General features: G+C 46.6%; 1 protein-coding gene across 4 annotated transcripts in view; it reads right to left on the reverse strand.

Moving 5' to 3' along the window:
- Positions 1-23,598, reverse strand: part of CDC16 (cell division cycle 16) — a 755,778-nt gene that overhangs the window by 656,252 nt on the left and 75,928 nt on the right. For 3 of the 4 annotated variants that reach the window (XM_069637116.1, XM_069637118.1, XM_069637119.1), the window contains one exon: positions 7,033-7,071. The exons of the other annotated variant lie outside the window; for it this stretch is intronic. In XM_069637116.1, coding sequence (XP_069493217.1) covers positions 7,033-7,071 — 39 coding nt within the window. The remainder of the gene's footprint in view (positions 1-7,032; positions 7,072-23,598) is intronic. 4 annotated transcript variants of the gene reach the window in all.

A 23,598-nucleotide genomic window follows, 5' to 3' on the forward strand; every position in this document is an offset into this window, starting at 1 on the left:
CACGTACACCTGAGGGCATCTTGGCGTTGTCAGTTGGAGGAGAACAATAACAAAATGAAGACGGAGAAAAAGCAACTAGAAGAGGGTGGTTTTCAATAGTCTACGGAAAGTAAGATGATCCGCAGTAGCACGAAAAGCAAGAGGGAGATCTGGAGCCGGGTTTCTGACAGTTTGGTTGGTGTCAATACAAATCCGACATTTTCTAAACCTCCTGTTTCAGGCTAAACAGCAGATCAACCACTGATCGAGGTAACAAGGTGTGGGTCCATTCAAGTGCCTGCCCCAGTTGAAGTCAATCCAAGTACACCCTAGTCCATTCAGATTAACAGTGGAATGAGCAGCAAGGAGCTTCAGTCATCTTATCTATTATCACTGTGTAAGTTGCCAAGCATAAAATGGATGCAATCCCATCAAGGATATGTTTACATTTGAATGTCTGATGGCACCAAACACAAGAATGATCTACTGATATTAGTATTTTATATCTATCGCGCTCGTACACCAGTGTTTCATAGCGCGACAGGGCAAGGGAGGGGAACAGGGGTTTACAAAACAGCAATCTTACCGATCTTACTAGGCCCAGTGACATTGAGAACGCGCAAGTACATGGGAGAGGGGGAGGGGAAAAGTGCATGGAAGGGGGGAGAAGTGAAAAGTGCGAAGCAGAGGAAAAACAGATAAATAACAATAAATAAATAATAAAGGCAAAAAACAGTGGTAGTGCAGCCACAAATGTGCAAGTGCTAGGTTTAAGGCAGCAGACAGGGTAGGTCTGATAACTGCAGGAAGAAAGTGGGGGGCTGTATAGGTACAGATACAGACCCCAGTGCAAGGGATGGCCTAGAGGCAGTGTTGGAGGGTGGCGGGGTGAGCAGTTACCTGGGCCCGGAGGACAGAGGGTGGCCAGGTGCACAGTGCCAAGAGAGAACAGATCAGCAGGGGAGAGGGGGAGCGAAGGCAGAAGAAAAGAGAAAGGTCTTGAGATGCTTGCGGAACCGGAGATGGTTCTCAAGTTTTAGAGTTGGAAGGGAGGCTGTTCCAGAGGGACGCCCCAGCCGAAGACAGATCTACCCCCATCCCGTTTCTTTGAAAAACGACTGACCCAGAGGGAGCTCGAGAGGGAAGGCATTTGCGTATAGATAGCTGAAGGTATTTTGCACCCAGGCCCCAGAAAGCCTTGTGGACAATGCAGAGGGTGTCGAATTTAATCCTTGCATCCACTGGGAGCCAATCATTGTGTAAATTAGAAGGAGGATCTAATCAATGGTTAGATCATCATTCTCACATTGAAAATTACTAGCATATTGGTCCATTTCTAGCTAGACATGAGTTACAGGAGATAGTTTCGTTGTCATACAGATCTTATTGTCTCTCTTCAATCCTTCGGCAGAAAACTATGACTCCCCCTCACATAAACATTGGGTAGTATATAAAGGAAGCATGCACAAAGACCCTTCATTTCAATCTGCTCTGGTATGGGGAGTGGCTGATCACGATTGGAAGAAGAGAATCTCTTTTGGATTATTTCTTGGAATCTTTAACAAGGTTTAAGGTCATGGGGAGATATGAGAATGTCCAAAATGCATTAAACACTACAACCTTTTTTGAACTTTGTCAAAGAACTTTATTTAATACAGTAGATTATGAAGAACGACGGATAAGCACTACCTCGCATATTGGGCAATGTCAGGGGAACTAGGACGCCTGTCTTAACACATTGCATGTACAGTGCCACTGTTATTGCACCTCACGTTGATTTGTAATTGAATGTTTTGAGATATGATATGAATCAAATCAATAAAGAACGTTTTTTTTGTTTAAAGTATAATGACGCATACTTAATGGTCTATATTGTTGTTTATTTTGTTGCAACGTGCACTTTTTCTTTTGGCAATAACCTCTTTTTGATAGTTTCGGATTTCTTTCTCACCTTATTACCTCATTCAAAGGTTAACAATAAACAGAAATTTATGATGGAGACATGTAATCCAAGTAGTTATGAGCTGTTGTTTTTCGTCATAGGTTACATGAAGATCTGTGTTCTTTCTTTCAAGTGAGTTCCCCCTGACCAAAGAGCTCCTCTACAATGAGAATCTAGAAATGTTTTACACATCTTCCAAAACACTTTTCTTTTAATGAATCAAGCTTGAATTTTGAATGATGGTTTGTGCCATTTACTGCATAGTCTGGAAAACACACTTATCTGTTTAAATGCTTCTGCCTTAACTTTTGTAAAAGCATGAACTCTATCTGCCTTAGTGATGTGTCATTATTATAATAACATGTTTTCTTTTTTATTATATAGTTTATTACAAACTCAATTTCATTTCATCCTTTCTTCATTAAACATCAATTAATTCCATTAAAACGTTAACATTTTCCAACGGAAAAGAAACTTGAGTAACTTAATAAAATTAAAAATTCATCAGTACATCAGTGTCCCATCGAGTTTCCTTCATCCTCCGTCACTAGAGTTTACTTCACATGTTAATCCCTTTTTTGAAGGGCAGAGAGAAAGCCGATCCCTTCCAAAAATCTGATCAGGGCACAAGTCAGCCTAAAATGAGTGCCCTCACATAGCATCACCCACCATTCCTTAAAGGGATGTCTTTTTGTTTACAAAACATTATTAGCAGGACCATTGTGAACCTTCCAAATTTAATGTGGATCTTTCTTCCTTGTGCGGCCAGGCACCTGCTCACCCCGCCACCCATTTTAGCATTGCATTCATCACCACGTCTGGTCATGAGGCCTGAGAACTACTGGCCCTTCCAATCAATTCTACCAGCTCTTCCTTTTCAAAGGTTATGTTCCGGTCACTAGTATCCACACCTTCCAATTTAAAAAAAAAAACTCTCCAAAGTTTTCAGCCCACTTAACCTCTGATACAGGATTAATTTGAATTGTCTGCTGGTTTTGACCTTCCTCATTTAGAATCTTCCACAATCCTGTAGTATTACCGGAGGCAATTGCTCTCAACATTGTCTCTGCGTCTTTTTGCATCATCTCACTTTTATGGGCGATCAGCCAGTTTTTATATTGTTGTTTACCTGTTCGACAACGCTATAGTCTTATTACAGCCGGAAGCTTCCTTAGTTCTCTAATTTCCTTCCTTAATAGCTTTTTATGAATCACAATCTCGTTATCATATGCATGCATATATTTCTGTTTACAGTTTCTGGTTCTCCCCTTTTTCTTTAAACTGGTCAACAGAGATAAGTAGTCTGTGGCACCCTCCTGCACGTTTACCCACTCTTTGAAGTTTTTTGTTAACGGCTAACTGCCTCGGGGTTTACACGCAGCCTGATCTTATTCACTTCAACGTCAACCCCTACGAGACAATTATTTAGATCTTTCTCGTATGGGACGTTCCAAGTTACTCTCACCAGATCATGGTCACTGCTTTGCATACGTACTACCGCTAATGATAGTGCTACATCGTGCACATTCGGTGTTACAAAGTAGTAATCCAGAACTGAGTTTTGCTCCCCATTACGCCATGTGGGGGTGCTTGGAAGGTCACTAGCTATTTGGCCATTTAGCATCTGCAGGTTTCTAGTTTGAGTTTCCTTCCTTTATCCACCATTCTGCTCTTACTTTCTTTCCACCCGCTGCATATTTTCTTTTACCAACTTCCTGCATTACTACCTTTCCACAATCAATGTTCAAATCCCCACACAGAATAAACCACACTTTCTCATATTTACAGTACATGTTATCGATCACTTTCATCGCCAAGCTCACAAACTTTACAGTTTTGCATCTTTTATCATTGCAATAGATGTTAATTAAACCCAAGAAGTGCTTCCCTATACTCTCAGGTGCACTTAGACCGTTAACCGCTAATTGAATTAAGGGGTTTAGTGAAACCCTTCCATAATCTCCATCCCTATACCAGTTTTAATAATCATTATTTGGCTAGACATTGGACGACCTTTTGGACCGTTTATTGCATTGTTTGTGAGTATACTGTGCCCATCTATTAAGGCACTGTGCGTTAGCCAAGTTTCCGGCAGGCATGTCATAATCCATTATTTGTATCTCCACCTTATTAAATAAATGGTAGAAACACCTTGTATTTCAGGTGCCCATCATAGTATTATATAATTGTTCTTTTATAACGCGTTTATTACCAGAGATTAGTTTCTAAGCACATGATCAGGATTCAAACTGTGTCTTGCTTCCTAGATTAACACATTGACCTTGAGCTATCCCCCCTCACCATAGGCACTATTCATGCCTTTTGTGTTTCCAGAATTGGAATATTGCTGAAAATTGAACATTCTGTGTGCACCTATCACAAGGATATGGAGGAAAACATAGCCAGGCTTAACCAGGAACGGTTGAAATTTAGAAATGCTATTTTCAGGATTGAAATATATGGTATGGCATTTATAACACTCCTATATGCAAGTGTTTCAAGGCGCAGAAAGGATTTCACACTAAGGACCTGGCCACAGTTGTGGCAGTTTCCTCGCAACCGAGATAGGTATTTTCCAAATTAGTCAGACTCTGGGGTAAGTCTCCCCTTTGCCTTCCGGGGGTTCTGGGTTCCTACAGGGTGCTTCTTTGTCTCTGAGATAAATACAAAAACAAGAAAGTATCTCACAGGTTATTTTCCTACGGAAATGAGGATGCCAGGCACCAAAGGTCGGCCCAGTATCCGGGGCATATAGGTCTCCCTTCTAGCAACAGGGTTCCTAGGAATCTCTCTCTGTCGGATGTGTTGGGACAAAGACTATAGATAATGGAAGAGTTCAACAGGTTCCCGGGTTGGAGATGCTGCTTACTCTCGGAAGGGGCACACCACCCCCTGTCTTGTTCTATAGTATACATTGCCTGGGTCTTTCCCCGAAGTCACGAAGGAAAGTCTACTTGCTTCAGAAAATGGGCCCCAAAGACAAGATTTCTTTAGGTCTCACCACAGCGTCACTCAGTCTCTTGTACACCACTTAGCATGAATGGAAACAGTTTGTATTTTCTAGCAGTTTTCTAACTATGACAACAGGCAGTGCAGCATTCAGCAGGCGTAAACAGCACCCTCATTGAAGTTCTCAGTTTTGCCTCACTATGGACCACAACGCCTTCCACAGCCGAGATAGGCCAAGGGGATTTTCAGGCATTGGGCTTGGTGCTATGGTGCTTCCCTGTTCCCGGACCTGATCTGTTCTCCCAAGTCCATTTTCCTTTCCTCTAAGTTAAATTGCTGCTCACTCGTGCCTGGGGACCAGCCTCTATGCCTTTGTTCCTCGAGCGGTCTGTGGGCTAACCTCCTCACCTTTCTGCCACAACCTTGTTCCTCCTTCCACTCTTCTGGGACAATCCGTGGGCATTTGCCTCACTGTCTAGCTCTTACAAGTCCAGTAAACTCTACCACCTCTCTGCCATAACTTTTCTTTCCATGCTCCAACTTCTCTCCATCATTGATGTTCCCCTACGTCACTCTGTGTCTTTTACTCTTTGATCATCCCCCTTCTCCCCCTCCTGCCGCCCCTGCTCCTTTTGGCCCTCAGCTCCCTTCTGCCCCTTCAAGTCTCACTGCTCATTCACCTCTTCTGGCTCTTTCATCTCTCCCCGCACCTCCACCACTGTCTGAACCTTCAGGTCTCATGCTCTTTCCACATCTCCTTCTGCACCACTACCTCGCTCTTTCCTTCTTCAACCTTCAGATCTCCACAGACGTCTTCAAGCACATTAACTTATTCCACTCCTCCTTGTGCACATTCTGTTCTCTCCACCTAGTTGCGCTCCACTACTCCAAACACCCAACCTCATTTCCATCCTCCCAGCGTTTATATAGAGTCCCAAGCACTCCCTCTGTGCCTACGAGTTGTGCGTGTGACGGGTGATACTGTGCGCGTGGGACTGGTTAGATGGTGCAGCTTCAGGCATTTTCTCTCTGCTTGCTGCTATCTGCCCACATCACAGACTTAGCCATGGATAGGCCAATCTGCTATCTTGGATCCTACTTTCCTAAACATGTGTGCTGGGGCGTGTTTGCAAACCCTGACAGGAAGGAATAACAGGGCTGCTAATTGTCCTGAGGTCTGCAAACAGCTGCAGCATCAGTCCAAACAGCAGCCTGCTTTCCCTGTAATCTAGTACTGTAGCTTTCTTGTTCCTGTATGGTTACTGACTGCAGCTCTGCAAAGAGGCAAGCCGCAGAAACTGTTGGTGACAGATATGGGGTAAACTTTAGAGAGCCTGAAGCATGAGCATGGTCACCTGCCTCAGGCCCAAAGTACTGTTGGGGAGGGGGAAGAGGGGATAGCAGAGATCCTCCCAATAACACCCCCCTCCGATCCCCCTGACACCTTCACAAGCAACCTAAAGGCAGTGGTCTTTGTTAGAGTGTCTCAGTTACAATTTGCTGCTTCTTGTAGCAATGTAATGGGAAGAGTCTAAGAAGTTTAACTCAACAAAACAGTGGATGTTTTTATCTACGTTTTATTTGAAGTGTATGCCTGTTTTGAGTACTTTGATCACTGTTTTCCCTTGAAACAGTGATAACTTTATTGCTGACTTAGTCATGGCACGACATTTATTGGGAAATTTGAAGCTGCATTTAACAAATGACAGCCAAATCGTATTGGCATCGCTACTACTCGATTTCCTTGAAAATAAAAAACGTGTGTACACTTTCTGCAACTAGAGGGCATTTTCCAGCATATATTCAAAACAGTGTTGCTTGAAAATTCAGGTAAAAAAAAAATACATTCGATATTAACTTGTGGGTTTCTAGTCTAGAACAGCATGTGTTATAAGACACCAGCTTCCTGGCCGTGGAAATAATCCTACATGTCCAAGAGAAAATGTTAAGCATCCAGTGCAGCAACCTCATTTGAGAAGAGGAAAAACAATTATTCAGCAATATTGCTATTCGTTTCTAGAAAAGAAAAATACTCTGTGTTAGGCCACTCCTTCACAGCACTTCCATTGCTACCCATGTGTGCTGCGTTCCTTGAATTTGGTAAAAACAGGTTCTCTTACCAATTTACGGACTGAAAACTTAAAACAAGTGGTTTTACTCACATGACAGCGGGCTGCAAGGTATCTGCATGCTTTGTCTATCTAACAAAAAAAACAAGCGTTTCAAATGCAGTCATTAGCATGTTACATCAAATGAAGAATCAACCGAGTATAAAAACCCCAACATAGAACACACATTCAATTTAATATAAAAAATAATACTTGGACACAAATCTCAAGTGCCAGCAATATATAAACAAGCTGGAGTATATCCCAGAGTTATTTATGTGTTTATGGAATAATTGGCATTACAATTGACTTTGAGCGGAAACAGACATAATTATGGAGTTCACAATCTTACACCAAGCAATACGATGTAACATTGGACACAATATGGGAGTTCAATACCTTCAACTATGATATTGGCTCCATAACAATAATATGAACAGGCATTAGCAAAGGCCATAGCTCTAATGTAAATGTGCAAGGTCAGAAAATAAAAGAAGACATGGCCTCTGTTTGCAATTACAGGACTATTGGCTTCGCCAAAGCGTATTATTTATTTATTTATATTTTATTGGGCATTTGTATTGCGCCTATACACAGTGTTTGCAGGCGTCCCAAGACAAGAAGGGGCTTTAGGGGGAATATGGGATATCAAACGAAAAGCAGCAACAAGAAAAAAAAAAGATGGTTATATTGGCCTTGTGACAATCGTACCGTAAAAGTGCTTGAGAATAAGTGCAAGGAAAGGAGTGAAGGGAGAAGTGCAATAGCGGGAGGACCCCAAGGTCGTAGGGGCAAGTGCTGTAGTAGGCAGAGGCGGCAAGTGCCAGGGCAGAAGGGGGGAGTGGAGGTAAAGTGCAGTGGGCAGGCGGACTGGGTAGGGATAGTCTGGGAGAGGGATCCCAAGGCCAAGTGCTGGCGAAGGATGCTGGTAGAGACTGGTAAGGGAATGGTCTGGTCCCTGTATGAACTCAGAAAGGGATCAGGCCCCAGTCAGAGCGGCAGGTGGAGAGCTTAAAAAGGGAGCGGGAGATGGAAAGCAGAGGAGAAAAGGAAGGTCTTGAGAAGAAGTTTCCGGAACTTAAGGAGATCCGGCACAAGTCTGATGGGGAGAGGGAGGCTGTTACAGAGGGAGGCACCAGCCTAGTAGAGAGGTCTACCAGCCACTCTCTGCTTTTTGGAAACATCTGACCTGCAGATACTTGGCACCAGATGTGCAAAGGGTTCTGGCTGGCCAGTATTGAGGGATGGAAAGCTGGCTATAGAGTTCCCAAGCCTCAGACAGCCTTGAGGATGATCCAGAGGGTTTCGATTTTGATCCTTGCAGTCACGGGGAGCCAGTAGAAAGACTTTAGGGCTGGAGAGATGCAGTCCCTGAGCTTTGTGGCCAAGGATAAGCCCTATTCTGGATAAGTTGGAGGGGCAAAGGGAGGAGAGAGGAAGGGTGAGGAAGAGGCTGTTGTAGTAGTCAAGTTTAGAGAGAACCAGGGCTCTGCAGCCATTGAGCTTCTGGGGGAAGGCGAGGAAAGGAAGGATGCCCCTGAGGTGATGGAGCTGAAAGTTGGACTTCTTGGCAATGTCTGTGTTGTGTGCAGAGAAAGAGAGAGAGGAGTCAAAGATGATCCCAAGGTTTTTTGTCTCACAAGTGGGTGAGGGCAGGGGACCCAAGGGGTCTGGCCAGAGAGGAGGGGGAAGTTGGGAGCAGGCGTCCCAATGAGAATGATCTCAGTCTTGCTGGCGTTGAGGCAGAGATTGTTGGCAGCCTGAATAGCAACCAGGCAGTCAGAAATAAGGCTGGAAGAGGTGGAGAAGGAGATAGGGGAAGGCAGACGGAAGGAGATGTGTGTGTGGTCTGCATAACACTGGAAGTGAGTAGAGTAGGTGGAGATCAGGTTAGCAAAAGGGGCCAGGTAGATCTTGAAGAACCTCTGTGATAGGATAGAGACCTGAGGGATACCACAAGTAGAGAGTGCGGTGGAGGACAGAAACTTGGGAGGGTCTGTTAGAGAGGAACGAGGCGAGTCACCCAAGTGCCCTGTCCGTGATGCCTAGTTTAGTTAAGTTTAGTTTATTATTTGTAGAGCGCACCTAACCCTGAGGTATCTGGGCACTTGAGCATAGTTGATTGTTACAGGAACATACACAAAGAAACAGTTGACAAATGGCTTGTTGACATGGGTTACAATTTGGTCAACGTGCCAACATCAGAATAAATACAAAGAGGCACCAGCAGCTGAAGAGCAATTCAGTTGGCCGTAGGAGTCAGTTACATAATGGTCAACAAAAGTTACAACACGGTCAACAAAGCTGCATATTGATATTGAAATTTTATTTCTATCGCGCTCGTACACAAGTGTTTCAGAGCGCGACAAGGCAAGGGAGGGGAACAGGGGAGAATAAAACAGCGACATTACTAAGCCCAGTGACATTGAGAACGCGCAAGTGCATGGGAGAGGGGGTGGGGAAAAGTGCATGGAAGGGGGGAGAAGTGGAAAGTGCGAAGCAGAGGAGAAACAGATAATAAATAAACAATAAAGGCAACAAACAGTGGTAGTGCAGCCAGCAATTTGCAAGTGCTAGGTTTAAGGCAGCAGACAGGGTCGGTCTGATACGTGCAGGAAGAAAGGGGGGGGCCTGTATGGGTACAGATACAGACCCCAGTGCAAGGGGTGGCCCGGAGGCAGTGCGAGAGGGTGGCAGGGTGAGCAGGGGTCTGCATAGGGGGGTGAATCCACAGAATTGGGACAAGAGCCAGACTTGGGGACCCAAGCACTGGCCTAACACGGGCCATATCAATAAAAGTTGTAAGGGCAGCACAACAGAGGAGAAGTAGGTGGCGAATAAGTGATAGACACAGTAAGAGTTAAGTTTAATGTTGCTGGGCAGGGAGCCAAGCTTTCCCTTTAGATCTAAAGGTCCAAAAAGAAGGTTCAGCCCTGATGGCTGTAGGGAGGTAGTTCCACTGCTTTGCAGCTAGCACAGCGTAGCTGGACCCATCCTGCAGTTTTCAGATTATACTTAGGGATGTTGAGACAGTGTGTGTAGAAGGATCTTGTGGGTCTGGAATGTAAGTTCCTAGTGAATTTGTCAGCGAAATATTTAGGAGCTGTGTTTGACAGGCATTTATGCATGATGAATAGCGTGCGCAGAGAGATTCTGTCACGCGCGTGTGTCAGGTCTAATGGCAGAGATGTGTTTAGAACGTAGGATATTTAATGCAGACCTGAGGGCATTGTTCAGGTTGCGTTCGGTAGAGCCTAAGAATAAAGTATTGCAGTAGTCCAGCTTAGATAAAAATCAACGCCCTGGCGAGCGTAAGGCAACTGTTCGTAGACAGGTTTGCAGGCATTGATCAGTTTGTTGGTATATCCTGTAGTATTTACTTGTTTTTGAGGGAGTGAGTAGAGTCTAAGTAGACGCCTAGAGTTTTGACCTCATTGGCAACTTCAATGATGTTTCCCCATCAATGTTAAAAGTCTTGTATCGTGTATCAAGACTGTTTAGACGAGCTTGAGACCCGATGATCAGAGGCTCAGTCTCGTCGTTTAGGCACAGGCTGTGGGCAGCCATCCACGCCTGAATTTCAAGGTAAATTTCATTTAACATTTTGGAGTCTGTCATAGCACCCAGTGAGCGTAATGAGGACTTGGGTGTCATCTGCATAATTAGTGTAGGTGACACCCAAGCTATCAAGATGATCAAAGAGAGCTTTGTGAAAATGTTGGAGAGCGTGGGTGAAACGCAAGAACCCTGTGGGATTACACAATAGATGGGTAACTGGATCAGCAGACACTATAGGTGCAAAGACCCTTGTTGTTCTGTTCAAAAGAAAGGATTAGATCCACTGGCGGCGTTTGGAGAGAATGATGCAGCTGTGGTCAAGTGGTTGGTAAGGATCTGATGGTCAACAAGCTCAAACACTGCTGAGAGGTCCAACAATAAGAGGATGGCCAGATTGCCTTTGTCTTTGGCTTCATCCATTTGGATTTGTAGATCCAGGAGGGCCGATTCAGTGCCGTGCCCGAGTCTGAAACCAGATTGACGCAGGCCCAGAAGGTTGTTGTCCGCCAGGTGTTTTTGTATTTGTAATTAGGCCGCTCTATCTAGTATCTGTAATTGGTAGGTATGTTTGGGTCTAGATTAGGTTTTTTGAGGAGAGGCATAACCCATGCCTCTTTAAAATTGTTAGGGACTGAGCAGCTTTCGAAGGATGAGTCAAGGCAGTGATGAACGGAGCTAGATCTTTTGCTCCTTCCTTAATAACTGAGGCTGGTCAGGTATCTCCCTGGCATCTTGAAGGTTTTAGTCCAGTGATGATGTTTTAGTCAACTTCTAAGCTCAAAGCTAGGCTGTTCTTTTTGTCTCAATTTTGGCTTGTAGTAGGGCTATTTTGTCAGATAAGGCCTTCTGGATTAGCGCACCAGGTTGCATTTGAGGCAGGCATCTGTAGGCAGTGCAGGGGACTCCAGTTCCCTTAAAATAGTAAAGAACCCTTTCCTACCAGATTTTGCGTTTTGAATTCTGACGTTGTAGATCTCTTTTTTAGTATTAAAAATAGCTGCTTTATAAGTAGTGGCGACAGTAGTAACCTTTGCCTTGTTAAGGATTGAAGGTGTTTTACTCCAATTAGCTTCAGAGGATCTTTTAGAGTTGTGGAAGGTTTTTAGGTCAGCCGTGAACCATTTATTTAAATGGGCTGAAGGTTTCGCCTTTCTTAATTTAAGTGGGGTAATTTTACTTACGACTTGTTCTAGAGTACAGTTGTGCAGGTCTACCAGAGAGGACGGGTCCTTATCTAGGTTTTTTGATGGATCTGTGATGGGTTTTAGTAGGGCTAGTAAGTTGTTTAATGTTATGTTACGATTGTTTCTGGACAGGATTTGTGGGCGATGGCGTTGCTGGTGTCGAGGCAGGCACTCTCCTGTATAGTGAAGGTGATGCAATGGTGGTCTGACCAGGAACAGGGCGCATTAAGGATTGTGATATTGCGTGTTCAAGTCTGCCAGCCAATCCAGTGTTCTGCGCTTGTTGTGTATAGGCTCATTAATGCAGTGTTTGAAGCCAAGTTGTGTGATAAGAGTTTTCTATGATTGTGGCGTTGGAGTCATTTAGGTCATGGAGGCCTAAGTTGAGGTCTCCCAGCAATACGATTTGACAGCCAGGTTTGGTGTTTTGGGTCAGGAGGAGGGTAATGTCTTCCTCAAAGGAGGAAATTGATCCAGGGGGCCAGTAGATAAGATGTAGTAAGAGGGTACGGGTGGCTGAGAGAGGGAGTTTAACCGACAGTAGTTCAGCTGAAGGGAAGCAAGCTTTGGAGAATTCTCTAAGGCCCAGATGTGCTTTGGCTATGAAAGCCACTCCTCCATCTTTGCCAGTGCCTCTGCTCTGATGATTGTGTAGTTATCTGGGAGAGCCAAGGACAGGGTTGGTCCTGTGGCAGGGTATAACCAAGTTTGTTATGGCAAGGAAGTCTAGTTGGTTAGAGGAGAAGTTAGCAATGTCAAGAGCTTGAGCTAACAATTTTAGGAAAGCATGGTTTTGATTTCCCTAGCTTTCTCTTGGCATCCCTCCGTCGGGTTCACACTTGCCTTAATTCGCAACCTTTCTTTGGAAAGCAGGCTTTCCCTTCCCCTAGCTTTTCTCTGGCATCCCTCCCTCGGGTTCAGACTCGCCTTAGGCTCGCGTTCAGGGGGTTTCCCTTCCCCCTAGCTTTTCTCTCGTCGATTGGGTCAAAGACTTCCGATTGTAGAAAGGATTTCTTATGTGACCTTTGTTGGACCACTCTGACCCCGACACACCCTCTCCTGGGGCCTACTGGGAATTTTAGTTTCAATACCAAAACAAAGGGGCCAGCCAGAGTCTTTCAAATGAGCACTCTTGCGGCGTCTGACCTCTCTGCAGCTGGCCCTTCTCTGGGTTTTCTCAAAAGTTCAAAACACAAATTCTTTGTTCACATATAATGCTGCCACTTGCAACCTTGACCTCAATACAGTTCAGTTTGCTATCGGCTTTCTCCGACTCACCGGCAGTGCTGATCCTGCTGGTCCGTTTTGCCTCTGCTGTCAAGGACGGTAACACGGTAGCCAGCGTTCCTCCCGGTCTGTATTATCCGTGTGGAAGGCCTCTGTCAGGAATGGCACTCTGCCCTTTGGAAACACCAGCTTTCTGCACAGATTGCTATTACAGGGGCCCAACTCTGTATGCTCATGGCCGGGAACATGGCTGGGAACAACAGCAGTCGGTGTCTGTACCTGAACCCTAAGGCACGAACAAGGTAACAGTACTTCACAAGAATGAAGCCTGTACGGGTCCAGCAGGAACCAAACAATGACACGAAGTACAACACTGAAAACGCGACAAGGGAAGGGGCAGAGGTTGCCTGCCGGAAACCAACAGTCAAGCTCTGTACAAAGGATTTACATAAGACACAAGTGAAGACAAGAACAGAAATATCCAGGGAAAAGGAAGTCAAAGGGAACAAGGTTCGGAACAGGATCCGGAAGAAAGGAAGGGCAGAACCTAGTATCTAACTGTAGGGAATGGTGACCGGAAACTGTACACAGAATAGTAGAACAGTAACTCAGGGCTGGAAAGACAGGAGAAAGCTAGCAGAAGGAAAAGAAGGAAACAGTATAACGGAAATGGATAACCTAAGGGGAGGACAGAAGACTCAAGAAAGAGAAGGACAGGGATCAAGAACAGGGGGTTGCAAACAAGGAAGAGAGCAAGGGAGCAGTAGCCAGGAAACAGGGGGGCTGCAACCAAGGAAGCAGGGCTGCAGTAACGGATGGCACAAGGTGCAGGCAAACTGTTGTGGACTTCAGAGGACTGTAGTAGGCTGCAAGGCAGGGAGTCCAGAGGAGCCGGACAGAGAGCTGTAGTAGGCTGCAGACAGAGAGCCCAGAGGAGCGGGGCAGCAAGGAGCGAGCCCAGAGGAGCAGAGCAGTGAGGCAGGGAGCCCAGAGGAGCAGGGCTGAAGGCAGTGGAGGGTAGCAGGCTGCAAGGCATGGAGCCCAGAGGAGCAGGGCTGCGGGCAGAGGAGTGTAGCAGGCTGCAAGGCAGGGAGCCCAGAGGAGCAGGGCAGCAAGGAGCAAGCCCAAAGAAGCAGGGCAGCGAGGCAGGGAACCCAGAGGAGTGTAGCAGGCTGTACGGCAGGGAGCCCAGAGGAGCCGGCAAAGGGCACTGGATCAGAAGCAGGATAATATGGCAACAGGAACAGCATACAAATCGTGGCTCAAGGCAAAAAGGGGCTGGGAGAACTCTTGATGCAAGAGACTGTGCTCCTGCAGGGAGCTGCTTAAATACAGCCCTGCCCTGTACTGAGGCAGGCTAATTGGCAGCACCTGGAGCAATACACCTGAAGGTAATCTGCCTCCTCCCTCTCTGGTCCTGAGAAGGTGGAAGCACACTGATCGCTAGGGTTTCTGGGGATTGTGGTTCCAATACTGATGAATGGGAATAGCCAGGAAATGATAACTGTAGCAAGGTGCATTATGGTACAGATAGTTAGCTGAATTAAATAAAGTACCAAAGTCGTGCAAATGGAAATGAAGGACCAAAGTGTGAATAGAGGTTGTTCAAAGAGTATTATGAAGATAAAGGAGTTCCAAATAGTCCATGATGGTTGCCAATGTGTGCGCCAGTGGCACAGGCATGACAGCCCCAGTGCACCGTTGACACCTGTCACACCACCCGGTCTTGTAATTCCTTTATCGGAGGTCTCGCGGTTCTGAGTTGAAAAGGACAAGGGCAACTCCCTCCTTGTCGTCCTTTAAGGTCTCGCAGCTTTTCTCCTCCTCTTGAACGGCTTGGAATAGCTGTCCCCTTGTGCGTTCGGCCTTGCTCGTGGTGTGCTTTCTCCCTGTGTGTGTGGTGGGGGGGTGGGGTGTGTGTGTGTGTGTGTGTGTGTGTGTGTGTGTGTGTGTGTGTGTGTGTGTGTGGTGGGGGGGGTGGGGTGTGTGTGTGTGTGTGTGTGTGGTGGGGGGGTGGGGTGTGTGTGTGTGTGTGTGTGTGTGTGTGTGGTGGGGGGGTGGGGTGTGTGTGTGTGTGTGTGTGTGTGTGGTGGGGGGGTGGGGTGTGTGTGTGTGTGTGTGGTGGGGGGGTGGGGTGTGTGTGTGTGGTGGGGGGGTGGGGTGTGTGTGTGTGTGTGTGTGTGTGTGTGTGTGTGTGTGTGTGTGTGTGTGTGTGTGTGTGGTGGGGGGGTGGGGTGTGTGTGTGGTGGGGGGGTGGGGTGTGTGTGGTGGGGGGGTGGGGTGTGTGTGGTGGGGGGGTGTGGTGTGTGTGTGGTGGGGGGTGTGGTGTGTGTGGTGGGGGGGTGTGGTGTGTGTGTGTGTGGTGGGGGGGTGTGGTGTGTGTGTGGTGGGGGGGTGGGGTGTGTGTGTGTGTGTGGTGGGGGGGTGGGGTGTGTGTGTGTGTGGTGGGGGGGTGGGGTGTGTGTGTGTGTGGTGGGGGGGTGGGGTGTGTGTGTGGTGGGGGTGTGGTGTGTGTGGTGTGTGGTGTGTGGTGTGTGGTGTGTGGTGTGTGGTGTGTGGTGTGTGGTGTGTGGTGTGTGGTGTGTGGTGTGTGTGTGTGTGTGTGTGTGTGTGTGTGTGTGTGTGTGTGTGTGTGTGTGTGTTTTTCAATTGTCCGACTCTGCCTGACCGTGGTGTTGCGAAATGTCAGGTAAACTGCTCTGGTGTTAGTCCGTTGCCTTTCACTGTGTAAAGTGTTTGTGTCGGAAAAGGGGGTGGGGTAGAGCTTCTCAATGTCCTATGGGGTAGGGTGGGGAAAAGGTGTTACAGGGAATGGGGTACCGCGTCTCGCCCGTCGGTGTCCCACTTCAACTCCCCGAAGACTCCCCCATCCAGGTGATCCTCCCCCGCTGGCCCACCCCCAAGAACTGGGTCCAATAGCGATGGCCGTGTCCTAGCCACCTGGGTGACAGATCCCCGGGGACTAGTAAGTGAGATACCTTCAGGTTTCTCACACTTACCATGGCAGGTGGAAGGATCCAGTGAGTCCTTTAGGGCTAAGAGTTCCCGCAGAAAGGTTGCATGGAGAGGTGCTCCCTGCTCCAGCACACTCCGACAGGCTCAGACAGGGCCTTAGGGTTGGGGGCTGGAATTCGCCTGCCAGCTCACCTAATTGGGCCTTAAGGTGGAAGAAAGGCCCAATCAGTGAGGAGCAGGGAGGGGTGGTCGGGCATTCCGGTACCAGCAACTAGGAGGCATCCATGTTGAAAGGGAGGCCAACAAAGAAACTCAGAGGCATCACGGCATACATATATGAAAGAGTGATGCACAAATAGACACCAGACCTGCGGACGAAGCTGCGATGGGTGGATTAAAGCAGCACATATAAAAGTTTTATTTAAGACATAGCCTTGAAGAAGTTAGGGTGACTGCACGGTATGCAGTGATGTTATCGAATAGATAAAGAATGCAATTTTAGACAAACCTAAAATATCGGAAAAATAATAACGAATAGAAAACTAATAAAATGTGGTTGGGAATGGGAAGAGTGGTGTAAGGGGTGGGGAAAACATATTTAAAAAGGGGAGTTTGTGGGAGAACTCCCACCCCCAAACCTTCACCCAAAACAACGAAGAACAAAATTCGCTTTTTTAGATGTTTTTTATTCGTTCAAAATTAATTCTTTGTTTTCTCATTCGATAAAATCAGACTGCACATTCTCACAAGACTATTTACCCACTCAAACTTTGTATACTATCCTATTTGAAAATATAACATGATTTGCAGGAAGAAAAGCAGTAGTGTGGGAGCCTCTCCAAGACGGAGTGAGCAAGGGGTCCACATCTGGATTACTTGGGGAGAAACACCAGGATTTACAATGTTACAAAGGAGTGTGGGAGCCCCTCTACTGAGAACGAACATAGGTCAAATATCCTGTTCTATGGAATTTCTTCCACTAAGAAGGGTCTACAACCACGTTTTAGCTCACAGCACCCTTCACAGAGGAGAAATAGCAATTTGCATATCAGTCTTTGTCCCACTCACAAGGGCAGTCCAACACCGAAATGCTAGGCAAATCTCCTCTGAACAAGAGTACCATCAGCTATCCCAAACACGTGTTTCAGCCTAGAAGGGCCTCATCAGTGAGGTGAAGCTGAGCTTCTAAGACAAAGTCAGCAAGGGGTACACGTCTAAATTACCCTGGCTTACTTATGGTGAAACCCCAAGTTTTACAAAGGAGTGCGAAAGCCCCACTACTGAGAATGAATATGGGTCAAATACCCTGTTTTATGGAATTTCTTCCACACAAGAGGGTCTACAACCACGTTTTAGATCATTGGACCCATCACAGAGTAGAAATAACCATTTGCATATCGGTCTTTGTCCCACCCATTAGGGCAGTCCAGCACCAAAATGCTAGACAAATTTCCTCTGAACAAGAGTACCATCAGCAACCTAATTGCTATTGACAGGACACCTAAGCCTAAAATGTGTCACAAAATCAGCTTTTTCCATGTTGCATAAAAGGTTGCAGGTGCAGTTAGAGGAAGATGCAATTACTTTCTCTGGATGTGTGGCAAAGGTATGAGTGTGGGGGCAGTTTCATGGTAATCCCTTCAGGGATGAGGGCATCTTGGCATTTGTCTGAATGCCTGTCCGTTGGATAAATACCCGGAATGAGATAGGAGTACCTAACATTTGCTAGCAATGCGTGGCAGATTTGAGTATCTTGACATATGATGGAAAATGATGTTAGCAGCTCAGTATTTGATGGGAATATCTGACTTGATGTGAATAACTGGGTACTGGATGGGAATGCCTGTCATTTGAGCCGAGGACTAGGCAGGCCATGCAAATACCCGATGCATGCTATGAGCATCTGAGCCTTTACAGACAAAGCATGGCAAAATGGGAGGATGTCACTATTGTATGTATGTATGTATGTATGTATTTAATTTTTGTAGAGCGCCGGTAGCCCGCGGCCATCAGGGCGCTTAAACATACGCAACAGATATTACGACATTTAAAGGGTCTGCTAACCACCGGAAAGCCTCTAAGAGGCATCGTCACCCGATTTCTCATCTGAAAAGGTGAGTCTTGAGCACCTTCATAAAGGTGGAGTGATTAGTTTCCAACCTCAGGGGCTCAGGGATGCTGTTCCACAATTTGGGAGCCAGTACATGAAAAGATCTGCCCAGCCCGGTTTTCAGCTTAAACTTGGGCACGATCAATAGGCATTTGCCACCTGATCGTAGATTTCTCCTGGGATTGTAGGGTACTACACTCGTTTTCAGGTAGGCGGGCGCTGTGCCATAGAGGCACTTATGAACCAGGCAGAGAGCCTTGAACTTTATCCGTTCTTCTACTCTCAGCCAGTGTAAAGAGAGCCTCTCTTCCGTAACATGATCTTTCCTCTTCAAATTTTTTACTAACCTGACCGCCTTGTTTTGGATCACCTGACAGCTGGAGAGATCCTTGGAAGAGGCCCCCAAAAGCAGGGCATTCCCGTAGTCGAGTCTAGAGAGGATGATGGCTCTGGCTATCGTTGCCCTATTTCCCTCATTCAGCAATGGTTTGATGGCTTTCATCAGCCTGAGATAGTAGGCTGTGTTTTTCTGGAGGAAGCTGGTCTGGGCATGCGGGTCGACCGCAGCATCGACCATCATCCCTAGTGTCTTTACCTTAGGGACCACTTGTATTGTGGTGTTCTTGATTTGGAATGTGTTATACTCTACCCCCAGTTTTTCCAGCTGACGACTGGAGCCAAACAACATCAGTTCAGTTTTGGAGTCATTCAAGCACATCCAGTTTGCCTGCATCCAGTCGTCAATGATCTTATAAACCCTGGTGATCACTTTGCTGTCTGTGGTGTGGTTCCTACCCCCTAGCTCCAGTATGAGTTGGGTGTCATCTGCATAGTTTGTAAACGACACTCCGACTTTCACCAATAGGCTACACAAGGAGCGCATATAGATGTTGAACAACATTGGTGATAGGCTGGCCCCTTGGGGTACTCCAAATAGGCTATCACAAGGGTCGGAGAAACTGTTACCCCAGTGTACTCTCGCTTGGCGGTTGGCAAGAAAGGACAGAAGCCAGTCAATGGCCCCCTCCGAGCAACCAACATTCTCTCTAAGAGCCTTGATAAGGAGGGGGTGATCCACCAGATCAAATGCGGCGCTAAGGTCTAGCAGCATCAACATCCCCAACTTGTTGTCATCCAACATAGTCAACATCCGATTCTGCAAATCCAGCATGGCTGTTTCGGTGCTATGGAATGCTCTGAAGCCAGATTGTTGGTGGTGCAGGATTTCCTGGTTCTCTACGAATTGTTGGAGTTGCTGGGTAGCTACCTTATCCAGCAGTTTAAGGATAAAGTTTGAATTGGTTATGGGGCGGAGGTTCCCGGGATCTTTGGGATCTAGGCCCGCTTTTTTAACCAGTGGAGTAATAGTGACTTTCTTCAGATCTTTCGGCACCATGCCCTCTTGAAATGAAGCATTTACTATTCTTCGGAGGACGGGAGCAAAGATATCCTTGTGTTGGAGAATGATGCCGGGGGGCAGAATGTTTTCGGCGCAAGTGGTGGGTTTCATGTTATTTAGCACCTCCATCATCTCTGCCTCTGAGATAGGGTCGAAGTTAAAGAGCTGCTCTCTGGCAGTGGTCTTGACTTCTATGGGGCAGTTCTCCTGTTTAGGAGAAGTTCTGGCTTTGATAATATTTTGTCTTGCCTTTTCTGTTTTTGCTTGGAATGCATTTAGCACCGTATTACAGTCCTCCTCAGAAGGTTCGAAAGGGGGAGTAATAGATACAGGCTTTTCAATGTTCTTCAAAATATTGAAGAGTTTACTTGTGTTGTTGTCCGCTTGCTCGATTTCTGTGTTGAAGAAATTAGCCTTAGCTGCCTTAATTTTGTCTTTATATTCCTTATCCTTCCCTTTCCAGCTCGCTTTACTCTCTGCCGATTTATCTGTGATCCATTTCCTTTCTAAAGACCGTTTTTCCTTCTTCAGAGCAAGAAGCTCTGGAGTATACCATTTTTGGCTATTGCTAATTCTCCTAGTTAGTTTAGTGGTAAGTGGTGCCACGGATTCTACTAACTCAGATAAATGCTTATTATATTTGTCGAGCAGGTCAATGCAGGAGTCGTGATCCTGAAAGGAGCACAGAATTTTGTCTAAGCAGGGCTTCAGCTGCCGCTCATTTACATTTTTAAAGTTTCTAATTGATACCTTGATATGGGGGTTATGCTTATGAGCATAACAGGGCAGTTTTAGGTTGGCCAAGATCAGGTAATGGTCACTCCAGATGCAGGGAGTTGTATTACATTTTTGTATTGTAATGTTGTGACCACACAGCCAGTCTAACTGGTTAACTGGTTACCCTGAGGGGTGGTGGCGTCCTTATTAAAAACTGTGAAGTCGAGGTTATTCAGAGCTTTTTCCAGTGCTATGGCCCCTTTGTCCTTCTTGTTGCCTCGCCAGAGGTTCCAATCTCCCATAACGACCGTTGACACATTTTCGGATCTCAATGTGCTTAAGTGCGAGCAAAGTTCCAGAGAGAAGTCTGAGACCAATGATGGTGGTCTATAGATAACTATCAAGTTGAGGCAATTGTTGGGAGAGAAAATCAGTTTGAGGTGCAATGCTTCACACCCGCTGAATCCTACAGATACCTTGAAGAGTTTAAGGCTGTTCTTGGCGATAATAGCTACCCCGCCTCCCATTCCCTGCACTCTATTATCATAGTTGATAGTGTAGTTTTCTGGTGTAGTTTTGTGTAGTTTAGTGTAGTTTTATTGAAAGCCCAAAATATTTTTTCAATACTTTGTTATATAGTGCTTGCTGCCTTGCTTCATTAATAGCAGGCAGTACCCAACTCTGCAAGACTGCAAGTATAATCTACAAGGCAGTCACGAGTAGAACACCAGCGTACCTGGCGGCTAAGCTCCACGTATCTGGTGGCACATGCTCCTCGCGCAACAAATCGACCAACCACTTGAAACGCAACTTGTCCGCAAAGAGGACCCTCAAACAATCCTCCTCTCGTCATGCACCCACCCTGTGGAACGCAATCCCGATGTCAGCTCGGAATGCCTCCACAATTCTCCAATTTCTCAAAACATGGCTCTTTCAACAACACCTGACCAAGGACCAATTCCAATGGACGCACATACTGGCTGTGAGGAATTTGACCATCCACACAGCGTGTGTGCACTCACCTGGGCTTTTTTGAAATTTTATATGAAATTTAATGATGCTAGATCAACCTGCAGAAAATGTGTGGGTCTAATCCACACACATTTTCCTATGCTCACCGCACGACAACATAGACCTATGTACTCTGGGTGGACACAGCCTACAGGCGCCGTCCCACCTGTCATATATAGTTGGGATATGACAGCCAGGATTATACCATGTCATCTCAGAAGGGGAGGGCAAAACCTTCCCTCTGCCATGGCCAGCCTAATTTACTATCAAAGGCTCCATGGATCCGACCTGTCCTTTTGTGTAGCACTGCAGATGGTAGCAGCAATTAACGTACTAATAGAGTATACTTAAAACAGGCCCATATAAGGCTTGGCTGCAGAGGTTAACAAAGGAGACAGGAAACCCAACAACCTTTGATCTGCATCTGTGCCAAACTGAAGCCAGTTCCCGCCTCTCAGTATCAAGGGCAGTGAACTGTCATGTCTGGGACAGCTTATTTACAGTAGTCATCCCCGCAGAAAGACCTCATTCAGAAGGTACGAGAATGTGGTTTGCAGAAGCCAGAAAGTGTCACGCTCACCTGATTCCCACGGAGGCGCAGGTCTGGCTTCGAGTGCCGATGCTTCTTCAATGGTGAAGCGCAGGACTCTGAAGATGGACAGGAAGGGCCCCTCTACTCTGGCTTTTCTGGCTCGCAGGAATATTCCCCTGTGCGTGAAAAGGGAGTATTACCTACTGACGCAATAATGCTCAAGCCTCCCACTCCCTTCCAACCCTCCACAATACCCTTCCACGATTCCCCGTGAAGTCTCACCTTAGGGTCTGGAAGGATGAGTTCTCCATCCTGCTTCTGATGCAGGGGCGCGTTGAAACCCAGTTACTTCACTGGATTGAGGTTTGATGGGAGTTCAAAATAAGCTTGACTATTCAGGTGAGGCGCTGTAAGAGTTCTGTTGCAAGTTCAAAAGTTCAAGCATAATAATAATGTTCATTGTCTTATTGCAGCAAGCGCTAATGCTTATGTCTTTTTCCCCTTAGGGGCCGGGGTTCGGAATGCCGGAGATATGGCGCCGACCCGAAGTGAAACGTGCGGTTCCAGTAAATGACAGGTAAGTTCTGGATGAGCGTTCAGGTAATGTCTTTGCATTCGCTCATTCAATGTCTTTTTTCCCCATAGGGGCCGGGGTCCGGAATGCCAGGAAGCGGCAGGACCCGAAATGAAATGGGAATGACCCAACAGGTAAGTCTTAGAAGGAAACTGAGCTTTTCCTATTTCCCTTCCTTCTCTCACCTTGTTTTCTTGTCTTTTTCTCTCTAGGCTCTGGGAAGTGGGTGCGGATCCGGATGATCGCTGCTGAAGATGGAGGCGCCCAGGAAAGACGAGTGAAATGCAGCGCTGCAGCGATAGAAGCGAAATGCTTTTAAAATGATGTCTTCCCTTTCAGGATCGTTGGTGTGATGTCTCTGTGATGCAGCTTTAGCAGGTAAGGTCTTCTTTCTCGCCAATTCTCTCTTATCTCCCTTTGCAGGTGACCCAGGATGCTGACAGGCGTGGCTGAAGTCCAGATGCAGGAGCTGACACGGTGAGCGTACAGCTGCGAGGAGCAGAACAACGCGAAGCGTGAGTTGCTGATCGTGCGTGGTTTAAATAGCTTTGGAAGAAGTTCCAGGTATGTATCCTTCCACCGATCAGGTATGTATCCTTCCCCGACCACACCCAGGTGGAAAGTAGTCCCACAGGTAAAGTAGTTCCATTCAGGCCTCAAGAGGGCCTGGATGTAGCAGCATGGTCTGCATCAGGTAAGTGCACATTAAAACACTTGAACACATGTCTAGCTTTATGAGCCTGGCGCCTAAGGCGCCAGGACAGGGGTCCAACATGAGCCTGGCGCCTACTGTGTCCGAAGGGCCCCAGCTTGGGCCCGCTGGCACTTCCCTGGGGGGAATGATGCCTGCCTCTGGGGTTGCTGGGTCGGACCTGGCTCCTTAGAGGTAGGCATCATGACAGAAAGTCTGGTCTTGCTGCAGCTTCAAGGGGAAACCTGCCGCTTTAATCAGAAACCACAGAGAGCTCAATTAACCAGAGAGACCCTTTGGTCCACAACAGACATGAAGATGGGTGGGACTTAGTATTACATGTTTTCACCCTTTTACCTTTTCTGTTTAAAAGCACACTGTTTGTGACCTCATGCATACAGGAGATTGTTGGTGGGGACCCCAGATTGGTGCATTAATGTAGGCTTAGCATACACCAATCACTGTGGCCCATTTGGGTTTAAAAGAGGGCTGAGCCCCTCTGTTGGGCAGATCATCAGAAGTCTTTGCAAGGACTAACAAGAACTCAGCATTGGACCCTGGCTGAAGGTACAGTCTGCCTTACATCTTCCGCCAGTGAAGGAAGGCCAGGACCTCTAAGAGGGAAGCAAGATCCCTCACCTAAACATCTCCCAGGGAACAGA

Source organism: Ambystoma mexicanum, chromosome 7p, assembly GCF_040938575.1.
Source record: "Ambystoma mexicanum isolate Mex_15411 chromosome 7p, UKY_AmexF1_1, whole genome shotgun sequence".
Lineage (NCBI taxonomy): Eukaryota > Metazoa > Chordata > Amphibia > Caudata > Ambystomatidae > Ambystoma > Ambystoma mexicanum.